We start from the raw sequence: 13,832 nt of genomic DNA on the forward strand, positions 1-13,832 counted from the left end.
GAAGAAAATAATATATTAAGTAGATAATATTTTTAAAAATTTTATATCCAAATCATTTAATAGGGTCAGATATTTTTCCAAAAACAAAAATAGTGATGACAATTAACGACTATATGTTAGCAATTCAATTTTCAATCTCGCTATGTCTATCCCTTCATAATAAATACGATTTTGATATCAATATTTTTTTAACAATCAATCGTACATTGTATTTGTTTTGTTAATTAAAAATAGTTAAAATATATAAATAATTAATAACAACTGTATTTTTTTAAGAGTATTAAGAGTGTTTGATGAATGGCTAATAATTTTTTTCAATTTTTATGTTGCATAATAATTAAAAGCAATTATATATATAAAAAAAAAGTTTAGGAGTTAGCACTTTTATTAAAATTTGACTAATATTTAATGAATAAAAAAAAGGAATAATTTTATACTATTAAAAATACTTATAATAATTAATTAATAATTATAAATCACAAAATTTACTGGTTCCTAACATTTTTAATAAGAAAATTCATTTATGACAGAAGGAGAAAAAGGTTGAAAATCTCATTTTAATTATTTCGATCTTATCAATAAACTTACATTATCTCTTAAAACATCGATTATATTTTATATATGTAATTAAGCCATTGGATACATGTATCTAACATACTAGAACAATGGCCAACTATAGTTTTCTTCTTTTCTTATATGCCTATTTCATCGTGAAATCCTTAGTAACTATTGCTAATGATGCTAATAGAAATCTTCACATTGTATACATGGGATCACTCCCAAAGTATAATTATTCTCCAACATTCCACCATCTTAGTATGCTGCAACAAACTACTAATCATAATGATGCAACAATTCATATGGTTAGAAGTTATCATAAGAGTTTTAATGGTTTTGCTGCAATGATCACCAACCAAGAAAGAGAAAAGCTAAAAAAAATGGAAGGAGTGGTTTCTGTTTTCCCAAGCAAATCACTCAAACTTCACACTACAAGGTCTTGGGACTTCATGGGATTCAAAGAATCGATACATAGAAACAAAACTGGTGAGAGTGATGTTATAATCGGAGTTATAGACACCGGAATCTGGCCGGAGTCAGAGAGCTTCAACGATCATGGTTTCGCTCCAATTCCCAAAAAATGGAAAGGTGCATGCAAAGGTGGTAAAAACTTCAGATGCAACAAAAAAATAATCGGTGCAAGATACTATCTAAAAGATCAACCTTCAACAAGAGACATTGTTGGGCATGGAAGCCACACAGCATCAATTGCAGCAGGGAATAAAGTTGTGGGAGCAAGCTTTTATGGAATCGCCGAAGGAGCTACAAGAGGAGGTGTCCCATCGGCAAGAATTGCTGCTTATAGTGTGTGTAGTGAACAAGGATGCACAGATGATGCCATATTGGCTGCTTTTGATGATGCCATTGCCGATGGTGTGGATCTTATCACAATTTCAATTGGGGCAGATGAGCAAATGTCCTTTGATAAAGACATCATAGCAATTGGATCTTTTCATGCAATGGAAAAAGGGATCCTCACTATACAGTCTGCAGGTAACAATGGCCCTAACATTGTAACATTTAGTGTATCACCTTGGTTATTCACTGTTGCAGCTACTACTATGGATCGTAGAATCATTGATAACGTTTTGCTTGGCAATGGATTAATAATTTCGGGGAAGTCAATAAATGGGTTTGCATCAAATGGGACAAAGATTCCATTGATCCATGGAAAGTTTGCTTCAAGTCCAACATGTCCATCAGAGAAAGATGCCGAATTTTGTTTTTGTTTGGACCCCAAACGCATAAAGGGAAAAATTGTCTTGTGTAGAACTTCATTTGGTTATTCAGCGGGTCTTGAATTGGGTGCATTTGGCTCAATTGCAATCTCTTACGAATATGAAGCTCAAGTAGTTTCTTATCCTGCAGTAGGCATAGATCCAGAGGCTTATGATGTTGTTTTGTCTTACGCAAATTCCACTACCACCCCTAGTGCTGAAATACTGAGTAGTGCAGGCTTTATAAACAATAGTGCTCCAATTGTTGCAGAATTCTCTTCTGTAGGACCCAATATGCAAATCAAAGAAATTATGAAGCCAGACATAAGTGCTCCGGGTATAGAAATTTTGGCTGCTTACTCACCTCTTGCACCACCTTCTCCTGATAAAAGAGATAAAAGATCTGTAAAATACAACATACTCTCTGGAACCTCAATGTCATGCCCCCATGTTGCTGGTGCAGCTGCATATGTTAAGACTTTTCATCCTGATTGGTCTCCGGCAGCTATAAAGTCTTCTCTTATGACCACTGCAAAACCAATGAATGGAAGTGAACTCGCAGAATTCTCCTATGGATCAGGGTTTTTGGACCCAGTTAGAGCCATAAATCCTGGTCTAGTTTTTGATGCTTCCAAAGATGACTATGTGAATTTGCTTTGCAAAATTGGGTATGATACAATGAAAGTTCGAAAAATCTCAGGAGACAAAAGTGTTTGCTCTTCATCATCATCTCATCATCATCTGCCAATGGCAAAAGATTTTAATTATCCTGCAATTGTGGCTGAGATTGAACCAATGAAACCATTCATGATTAATTTCACAAGAACAGTTACAAATGTTGGATTTGCTAACTCTACCTATAAGGCTTGCATCCAACAACATTCTGGCATCAACTTCACTGTTGTGCCTGACATACTTAAGTTTAAATGTCTCAAGGAGAAACAATCTTTTGTTGTTCATGTTGTTGGAGGGAAATTTAGTGACTCTAGTTTAGTTTCATCGTCACTGTCGTGGACCGATGGAACACATAGTGTAAGGTGTCCACTTATTTTACGTGTTATAAAAGTAGGAGCATGATGATCTTTTTGGTACAGTTGAATAAAAAATAAAAATTTGAACCAACATCTAACTTTGTTTATTGTTTTCTTATACTTTTATAAATCTTATCTCGTGCATATAACAATTATAAATCTCGCTATGAAGTTAATGGAGTATCTGTATAATGTGTACAATGAGCTGTTTATTTGGTCCAATATGATTTAAAAAATGAACATCCAAGGTAAAATACTACTAATTTCTCAAACACAATACACTTATACTATCCAGAATAATCATTCGGATACTAGGGATAATAAACATCTGATATCCTACTGAATTGAACATCCCTAACCCTATTGTACACATTGTATATATACTCCATTGGCTCTCTATACTTCTTCAACAATTAATTAATCATTTGATAAATTCTTAAATGAAGTTTAGATTCGTAACAAATTAGTCCCACGTATGCCAGATTAAGAGATACCATAAAAAGAAAATCAGAACTTGATTGACTATCTGAATTAAAAATTATAATATAGATCTTTTAATATGAACAACTACATAATAAAATTAAAATAAATTTATATAATTCTAATTCCATACTCTAATTCTTTATAAATTATAATCAAGTATAGTGGATATTAGAATTAGAATTGAATTTGAAATTCTGAACTTCATATACGCAAATGAACCCTTGGATTTTTTTTTATGATCAATTCGATTAGCTGGATAAATTCATTAGTTTTTCTATACAATTAGGATACAATTAACAAAAGAGAACTAATAATGTTACCGAAGAAAGCTTTTAAATGCACAATTATTTTCAACAAAACAAAATGAAATTTTGAAGTAACTGTGCAAAAATAAAATGTTCCAAATATTTTAAAGTAAGCTTAATAAGGAGGGAATTTCTTAGCAAAATCCATAAGATTCTTAATATAAATATTAATAAATTATTTTATACACTTATTTAAGGTTACTTTTTGACAAAACAAGGAAAAAGATATAAGTTTAATAGTTTGAATATATTAACTAACTTTTTTAAAATTTTTATATGCACAATTAAAAATAAACAAAAAGAATTTTGTGAACAAAAAGAAAAAGCAAAAATAAATAGATTAGGATTTAGGACTGATAGTCAATAAAATCCAGTTTGGTAAATCTTTTGAGAGTACTACACCTTGTGTTTGATAGTAAAAAGGATATGAGATTTACCAGAAAAAAAAAAAAGAAAAACAAGGATATGAGATTGTACTTTTAGGGTGGTGCTTTTGAAATTAACTATAAAAAGTACTTTTCGAAACTAGTGTGTATATTTTGGGGTTTTTAATTAATTTTTACATACAAGCTTTTTCACTGTACAAGTCTTTTCACTGTACAAGTCTTTAATATTCCTTATTCCTAAAACGAACTTTTTATGGCACGTATGTTTTACGCGCCTCCTTTATGGATTTTTTAATCAATCAACGCGCGAATATATAACTTTCTTTTTCGAAAAGATTTCGTTTCCTTTTTCAAATTTCTTTTGCGTTTTCTTGCATTCTCTTTTCGATCTCTTTTGTGCATTTCTCTGTCTTTTCTTTTTATGTTTACGTAAGTTTCTCTCTCTATTATCTTTCTTTGATTTTCTCGTTTGGTGGCTACTCCAATGAAGATTTAATAATTGTCATCATGTGAAGATATATCATTTTGACCATTGAATAATAGATTGTAAGGCTTGATTTTATTTGAAGTAAAAGTGTTACCTTTATTTAAAGTGTTGCAAAATAAATAAGTTACACTTTTTAAACAAGGATCATCATGAGAAGATGTTTTTGGCATCTTTATGAGAATAGCTGCCTTCTCGTTTTCCATTGTTTCTGAAAGGGTTAAATATTTTTTTCGTCCCTAAGGTCTGAGGTAAAAATCAAAACCATCCCCAACCGTTTTTTGTTATTAAAATAATTCCCAACATTACAAAACATTATAAAATCGTCTTTTTCTACTTCAATTATATTTTTTTGACCAAATTATTCTTAACTATTAATAAAAATAATATATTAAAAAAAAAGAAAAATCCCACCCCACCCCACCCCACTCCCCAGCATCTCTTCTTCGCTCTCTTCCCTCCCACCCCCAATCCCCTTCCTCCTACTCTCTGACTAATAATATTCCCACAGTAATATTCTTTTGTCTCCACATTATCAAATCTGCAACTGTAATAAATAAAGCAATGGTATTGATTCAATAACATAGATTCAAGGTTAATGATGTCAATTCACTTTCTTTCTTTTTGGCTTTCTCACTGAAAAAGTAAATGATATCACCACATCCCCATAGTCCCACTATCAGAGTACTCAACGAACATAAACAACACCAAATTGTGATATTGAATTAAGATACTAATTGAGTATAATGAATCAAAGAAATGACAATGAAGTTAAGAAATTAAAAAAAAATAGAAAAATTGATCATGAAGAGTTCTTTCCCTATTGAACAACCAATCAGATGAACCCATTTTGGAGATAAACCGAAGAAAAAGGAAAGAAATTGAACCTAGATAAGGGTGTGTGACACCAAAAAATAAAGAGTTTTGAGATGATAAATTCTCCATGGTCCAAAATTTCACCGTCTTCAACCTAACGAAATTAAAGTCACCGTCTTCATGACCCACGGACGGTAAGGGGTGGGGGTTGTGCGGGGTAATGATTGGGCTCCCTTCATGGTGGATGTGGTCGTCGTTGTCGGCGAGTTGAGAGGCAACAGTTTGCTGCGGATGGAAGCTCTTCGGCTCCGGTTGGGAGGTGACGGCGCAGCTACGTAGGTGAGAGAGATAATGAAGGAGGGTTATTAGGAACTAATGATGGTGGGATGGGGTTTAATTTTTGTTGGGAACTGATGATGATGGTGGAATGGGTTTGGGATGGGGGGGGGGGAGTTCAAAGAGGCTCAGAGTGTAGGAGGAAGGAGATTGGGGGTAGGAGGGAAGAGAGCGAAGAAGAGATGCTGGGAGTGGGCTGGGGTGGGGTGGATTTTTTTTAATATTATTTTTATTAATAGTTAAGGGTATTTTGGTTAAAAAATATAATTGAAATAGAGAAGAACGACTTTATAACGTTTTATAACGTTGGGGATGATTTTAATAACAAAAAAAGGTCAGTGACGATTTTGATTTTCACGTTAGACCTTAGGGACAAAAAAGTACTTAACTCTTTCTGAAATCAAGCTCTGAAATCGTTTTGAAGATAATGGATGATTCAATTTCAGATTGTCAGCTGAACCAGAGCGAAGTAGATTTTGAATTTGAATCCAATGAAGTTTAATTCCAGTTAATAATTGAATCTGAATTTGAATCCAGTTAATAGTTTATGATTGTGTAGCTGAATAATGCATGGACTTTGCCTGTGAAATTTGTTGTTTATTGTTCCTTGTTTGAATTGAATCTAATATACTAGTTCTGATGAATTTTTTGCATTTTATATCAGACATTTGGGTGTAAATCAGAAATATTTGGGTGTATTTTAAGAAAGTTTGGGTGTATTTATGCTTTAATATGGTGTATTTTGGATGTATTTTGCAGTCCCTCTGTGGTATTGATGAGCAGTTTGTTCTCCACATACAAGTGTTTTTCTCATACAAGTCTTTACAAGTCTTTTTCTCCTTTTATTGTTTTGAATCCAATCAAGTGGCTAAGGTGTGGTTCAATTCAGAAGAAAAATGTAGCATTAGAGAAAATATTTTTCTGTACAAAAATGCTATTTGTACACTAAAATTAGCCACCAATGTATTTGTATACAAATACATGTATGGTTTAATTTATTTTCAATGTATATTTGTATTCCAGTATGTATTTTATACTGGTGGCTAACTTTGGTGGCTAATTTTAGTGTATACGTAGCATAACTCATTTCTGTATTTGCAGCAAATTTGAGTATATTTTAAGAAATTTTGGGTATATTTTTATTCTGATAAGTTCTGCTTAATTTAGAACTCTTTCTCTTCCTTCCCCTCATCTTCTGCTGCTTCTTTTTTTTCATCATAATCACCATCTTCTTCTTCTTTTTTTCTTATTCATCTTTTTCTTTTTATTTTATCTTCTCAAGTTTCTTCTTGTTTTATTCTCTTAACAAGAATAAAAACAAAAAAATCAAACAAAGAAAAAGAAAAAGAAACACATAATGTTCCAAAATTACTTGAAAAATGATGAACTTATATTCATTTAACTAAAAGAAATAAAGAAATAAGGAAAAGAAGAAGAAAAAAATGCAGCATTAAAGGAAATATTTTTCTGTACATAAATGCTATTTGTATACTAAAATTAACCACTAAAATCAGCCACCAATGTATTTGTGTATAAATACATGTGTGATTTAATTTATTTTCAATGTATATTTGTATTCCAGTATGTATTTTATACTGGTGGCTGATTTTAGTGTACACGTAGCATAACTCATTTCTATATTTGCAGCAAATTTGGGTGTAAAACGAAGATATTTGGGTGTAACACGAAGATATTAAGGTATATTTTAAGAAAATTTGGGTGTATTTTTATTCTGATAAGTTCTGCATAATTTAGAACTCTTCTTCTTCCTCCTCCTCATCTTCTGCTGGTTCTTTTTTTTTTTAATCTTCATCACCATATTCTTCTTCTTTTTTTTCTTATTCATCTTTTCTTTTTTCTTTTACATTCTCAAGTTTCTTCTTGTTTTACTCTTTTAACAAGAATAAAAACAAAAAAATCAAACAAAGAAGAAGAAAAAACACATAATGCTGTAAAATTACTTGGAAGAGTATGAACTTATATTCATTTAACTAAAAGAAAGAAAGAAATAAGGAAAAGAAGAAGAAGAAGAAAAAAATGCAGTTTTAGAGGAAATATTTTTCTATATAAAAATGCTATTTGTACACTAAAATCAGCCACTAAAATCATCCACCAATATATTTGTGTATAAATACATGTTTGGTTTAATATTCCAGTATGTATTTTATACTAGTGGCTGAATTTAGTGGTTGATTTTAGTGTACACGTAGCATAACTTATTTCTGTATTTGCAGCAAATTTTGGTGTAAAACGAAGATTTTCTGATAAGTTCTGCATAATTCAGAACTCTTCCTCTTCCTCCTCTTCATCTTTTGCTGTTTCTTCTTCTTCATCTTCTTATTTTATATTCTCATAATTCTTTTTGGGAGAAAAAAATCAAATAAAGAAGAAAAAAATACATAATGTTGCAAAATCAAAAGAAGAAGGAGGAGAAACATGACGATGAAGATGAAACACGTGAAGAAAAAGGAGGAGAAACACAAAAAAGAAGGAGAAGAAGAAGGAAGAAGAGGAAGATGAGGAAAACGCGAAGAAAAAATGATAGTTGTGATTTTTATTAAGGAAGAAGAAGAGTCGTTCATAATGGTGAATGAGCGCTTTGGAAACGTGATGCACGTGTTAACACGCTTTTGTGGGTGACCGTAGCTTCTGTTGGGTTTGGCCAAACTTGTAAGACTTGTAAGCCAAAAAGACTTCTATGTGTATGATGAGCGGATAATTTGTACGCTTTTTGGCATTGTTTTTAGTATATTTTTAGTATGATCTAGTTAGTTTTTAGTATATTTTTATTAGTTTTTAGTTAAAATTCACTTTTCTGGACTTTACTATGAGTTTGTGTATTTTTCTGTGATTTCAGGTATTTTCTGGCTGAAATTGAGGGTCCTGAGCAAAAATCTGATTCAGAGACTGAAAAGGACTGCAGATGCTGTTGGATTCTGACCTCCCTGCACTCGAAGTGGATTTTCTGGAGCTACAGATGCCCAATTGGCGCGCTCTCAACGGCATTGGAAAGTAGACATCCTGGGCTTTCCAGCAATGTATAATAGTCCATACTTTGCCCGAGATTTGATGGCCCAAACCGGCGTGGCAAATCAGCCTCAGAATTTCCAGCGTTTAACGCTGGAACTGGCATAAAACTTGGAGTTAAACGCCCAAACTGGCATGAAAGCTAGCGTTTAACTCCAGAAAAGGTCTCTACACATGAAAGCTTCAATGCTCAGCCCAAGCACACACCAAGTGGGCCCGGAAGTGGATTTTTCTGTCATTTACTCATTTCTGTAAACCTTAGGTTACTAGTTCACTATTAATAGGATCTTTTGACATTGTATCTGTACCTCATGACACTTTACATGTTTCTTTGTGTACCTTCCACGGCATGAGTCTCTAAACCCCATGGTTGGGGGTGAGGAGCTCTGCTGTGTCTTGATGGATTAATGCAATTACTACTGTTTTTCATTCAATCATGCTTGCTTCCGTTCTAAGATATCACTTGTTCTTAACCCGGATGAATGTGATGATCCGTGACACTCATCATCATTCTCAACTATGAACGTGTGCCTGACAACCACCTCCGTTCTATCTTAGATTAAGTAGATATCTCTTGGATTCTTTAATCAGAATCTTCGTGGTATAAGCTAGAACTGATGGCGGCATTCAAGAGAATCCGGAAGGTCTAAACCTTGTATGTGGTATTCTGAGTAGGATTCAATGATTGAATGACTGTGACGAACTTCAAACTCCTGAGGGCGGGGCGTTAGTGACAGACGCAAAAGAATCATTGGATTCTATTCCGGCCTGATTGAGAACCGACAGATGGATAGCCGTGCCGTGACAGGGTGCGTTGAACATTTCCACTGAGAGGATGGGAGGTAGCCACTGACAACGGTGAAACTCTACATACAGCTTGCCATGGAAGGAGCCTTGCGTGTTTGATGAAGAAGACAGTAGAAAAGCAGAGATTCAAAAGATGGAGCATCTCCAACACCTCAACCTATTCTCCATTACTGCATAACAAGTACTTATTTCATGTTCTTTTGCTTTTCACAATCAATCCTGATAATTTCTGATATCCTGACTAAGATTTACAAGATAACCATAGCTTGCTTCAAGCCGGCAATCTCCGTGGGATCGACCCTTACTCACGTAAGGTATTACTTGGACGACCCAGTGCACTTGCTGGTTAGTTGTGCGGGGTTGTAAAAGTGTGATTGCAATTTCATGCACCAAGTTTTTGGCGCCGTTGCCGGGGATTGTTCGAGTTTGGACAACTGACGGCTTATATTGTTGCTTAGATTAGGACTGTTTTGTTTTTATTGGTTTAGAGTCTTTTAGTTGAGTCTAGTTTCATATTTTAAGTTTGGTGTCAATTGCATGCTTTTGCTTTTCTTTTAATTTTCGATTTTGCATGTCCTTAGTCCCTTTTTGATCCGTAAAAATTCTAAGTTTGGTGTCCTCTTTGTGTTTTTCTCTTAAAAATTTTCGAAAAATTGTGTTTGATTTTCTAAAAATTTTAAGTTTGGTGTCATTTTGTTGTTTTTCTCCTTCCTCTTTTCAAAAATCAAATCTTTTTCATAAAAATTTTTCAATCATATCTTTCTAATTGCTAATCTAAAAATCTTTTTAATTAACTAATTGATTCAGTTTTCAATTTGCTTTGATCTTATTTTCTTTCAATTTTCGAATTTTTTTTATTTTATTTTATTTTCCTTTTGTTTTTATTTTATTTTTCGGTTAATTCAAAAAAAAAACAAAATTTATTTATTTGCAATCCATATCATTTCACTTTATCCATTATGGACCTAAGTGGGATTGATCAGTCCAGAAGGACTCTGGGGTCATATGCCAACCCCATTACAGCTGCATATGGGAGTAGCATCTGTACACCTCCCATCAAAGCAAGCAGCTTTGAGCTAAATCCTCAACTCATTATCATAGTGCAGCAAAATTGCCAGTATTCCGGTCTTCCACAGGAAGAACCTACTGAGTTTCTGGCACAGTTCTTACAAATTGCTGACACAGTACATGATAAAGAGGTGGATCAGGATGTCTACAGACTATTACTGTTTCCATTTGCTGTAAAAGATCAAGCTAAAAGGTGGTTGAATAACCAACCTACAGCAAGCATAAAGACATGGAAACAGTTATCAGACAAATTCCTGAATCATTTTTACCCTCCAAATAGTATGACACAGCTAAGGCTGGACATCCAAGGCTTTAAACAAGAGGATAATGAATCCCTTTATAATGCCTGGGAGAGGTATAGAGGTATGCTAAGAAAATGCCCCTCTGAAATGTTTTCAGAGTGGGTACAGTTAGACATCTTCTACTATGGGCTTACAGAAAAAGCTCAGATGTCTTTAGACCACTCAGCTGGTGGATCTATCCACATGAGGAAGACAATTGAAGAGGCTCAAGAGCTTATAGACACTGTTGCTAGAAACCAATATTTATACTCTAGCAATGAGTTCTCTCCAAAAGAGGAAGTCATGGCAGTAGTCACTGATCCTAATCCTCAAGAACAGATGATTGAGCTTAATCAAAAATTGCTCCTGATGACAGAACAGTTAGCAGAATTTAAAGAGATGCTTCATGAAACTAAAGTTGCTAACAAGAACATAGAACTGCAGTTGAATCAAGCAAAACAGCAGATATCTAAACAGATAACAGGAGAGTGTCAAGCAGTTCAACTGAGGAGTGGGAAGACACTGAACAACACCACTCAAAAGAGTAAAAAGTCAAATAAGGAACAATTGACAGAGGATAACCAAACCACTGTTCAAAATCCCTCTGAGGACAGTAAGAACCCAGAGAGGAATGCTAGTGGCGTTCAAACGCCAGAAAGGGAGGGAAAGCTGGCGTTAAACGCCCATTCCCTGCCCAGTTCTGGCGTTCAAACGCCAGAAAAGGGGGAAAAGTTGGCGTTTAACGCCCATTTTCCACCCAATCCTGGCGTTCAGACGCCAAGGGAGGATCAGACACCTGAGAGTGCTGACAGTAATCCCTCTAAAAAGGATTCTTCAACCACTTCTGTAAGGAACAAGCCTGCAGCAACTAAGGTTGAAGAATATAAAGCCAAGATGCCTTATCCTCAGAAACTCCGCCAAGCGGAACAGGAGAAGCAATTTGCCCGCTTTGCAGACTATCTAAGGACTCTTGAAATAAAGATTCCGTTTGCAGAGGCACTTGAGCAAATACCTTCTTATGCTAAGTTCATGAAAGAGATCTTAAGTCATAAGAAGGATTGGAGAGAAACTGAAAAAGTATTTCTCACTGAAGAATGCAGTGCAGTCATTCTGAAAAGCTTACCAGAAAAGCTTCAAGATCCAAGAAGCTTTATGATACCATGCACATTAGAAGGCGCTTGCACCAAGACAGCCCTATGTGATCTTGGAGCAAGCATTAATCTAATACCTGCATCCACTATCAGAAAGCTTGGGTTACTGGAGAAGTCAAACCAACCCGGATATGCCTCCAACTTGCTGATGGATCCATTAAACATCCATCAGGCATAATAGAGGATATGATTGTCAAGGTTGGACCATTTGCCTTTCCAACTGACTTTGTGGTGCTGGAAATGGAGGAGCACAAGAGTGCAACTCTCATTCTAGGAAGACCTTTCCTAGCAACTGGACGAACTCTCATTGATGTACAAAAAGGGGAAGTAACCCTGAGAGTCAATGAGGATGAGTTCAAGTTGAATGCTGTGAAAGCTATGCAGCATCCAGACACACCAAATGACTGCATGGGCGCTGACATTATTGACTCTTTGGTAGAAGAGATCAATATGACTGAAAGCCTAGAATCAGAGCTTGAAGATATCTTCAAAGATGCTCAACCTGATCAAGAAGAACCACAGGAAACAAAGGAATTTTTGAAAATTCCTCAGGAGGAGGATAAGCCTCCCAAACCTGAACTCAAACCACTACCACCATCCCTGAAGTATGCATTTCTGGGAAGGGGTGACACTTTTCCAGTGATTATAAGCTCTGCTTTAAATCCACAGGAAGAGGAAGCACTGATTCAAGTGCTAAGGACACACAAGACAGCTCTTGGGTGGTCCATAAGTGATCTTAAGGGCATTAGCCCAGCTAGATGCATGCACAAGATCCTGTTGGAGGATAATGCCAAACCAGTGGTCCAACCACAGAGGAGGCTAAATCCAGCCACGAAGGAGGTGGTGCAGAAAGAGGTCACTAAATTACTAGAGGCTGGGATTATTTATCCTATTTCTGATAGCCCCTGGGTGAGCCCTGTCCAAGTTGTCCCCAAAAAGGGAGGCATGACAGTGGTTCATAATGAAAAAAATGAACTGGTTCCTACAAGAACAGTCACAGGGTGGCGTATGTGTATTGACTACAGAAGGCTCAATACAGCCACCAGAAAGGATCATTTTCTTTTATCATTCATAGACCAAATGCTAGAAAGACTAGCTGGTCATGATTATTACTGCTTTTTGGATGGCTATTCTGGTTACAACCAAATTGCAGTAGATCCTCAGGACCAAGAGAAAACAGCATTTACTTGCCCTTCTGGCGTGTTTGCCTACAGAAGGATGCCTTTTGGTCTATGTAATGCTCCTGCAACCTTTCAGAGATGCATGCTATCCATCTTCTCTGATATGGTGGAGAAATTCCTGGAAGTCTTCATGGATGACTTCTCAGTATATGGAGACTCATTCAGCTCCTGTCTTAATCACCTAGCACTTGTCCTGAAAAGGTGCCAAGAGACTAACCTGGTTTTAAACTGGAAGAAATGTCACTTTATGGTGACTGAAGGAATTGTCCTTGGGCACAAAATTTCAAGCAGGGGAATAGAGGTGGATAAGGCAAAGGTAGAGGTAATTGAAAAATTACCACCACCTGCCAATGTTAAGGCAATCAGAAGCTTTCTGGGGCATGCAGGATTCTACAGAAGGTTCATAAAGGATTTTTCAAAAATTACAAAACCTTTGAGTAACCTGCTAGCTGCTGATACGCCATTTGTGTTTGACACACAGTGTCAGCAGGCGTTTGAGACCCTGAAAGCTAAGCTGGTCACAGCACCAGTCATCTCTGCACCAGATTGGGCATTGCCATTTGAATTAATGTGTGATGCCAGTGACCATGCCAGTGGTGCAGTGTTGGGACAGAGGCACAACAAGCTTCTGCACGTCATTTATTATGCTAGCCGTGTTCTAAATGATGCACAGAAGAATTACACAACCACAGAAAAAGAAT

At 35.4% G+C, this 13,832-nt stretch overlaps 1 protein-coding gene across 1 annotated transcript; it reads left to right on the top strand.

The window, feature by feature from the left end:
• Positions 1-665: 665 nt before the first annotated feature.
• Positions 666-2,852, top strand: LOC130934813 (subtilisin-like protease SBT4.8). The gene is made up of 2 exons (XM_057864345.1): positions 666-1,743; positions 1,930-2,852. The coding sequence occupies exons 1-2, from the start codon at positions 666-668 to the stop codon at positions 2,850-2,852; spliced, it is 2,001 nt and encodes a 666-aa protein (XP_057720328.1).
• Positions 2,853-13,832: the final 10,980 nt, after the last annotated feature.

Source organism: Arachis stenosperma, chromosome 6, assembly GCF_014773155.1.
Source record: "Arachis stenosperma cultivar V10309 chromosome 6, arast.V10309.gnm1.PFL2, whole genome shotgun sequence".
Classification (NCBI taxonomy): domain Eukaryota; kingdom Viridiplantae; phylum Streptophyta; class Magnoliopsida; order Fabales; family Fabaceae; genus Arachis; species Arachis stenosperma.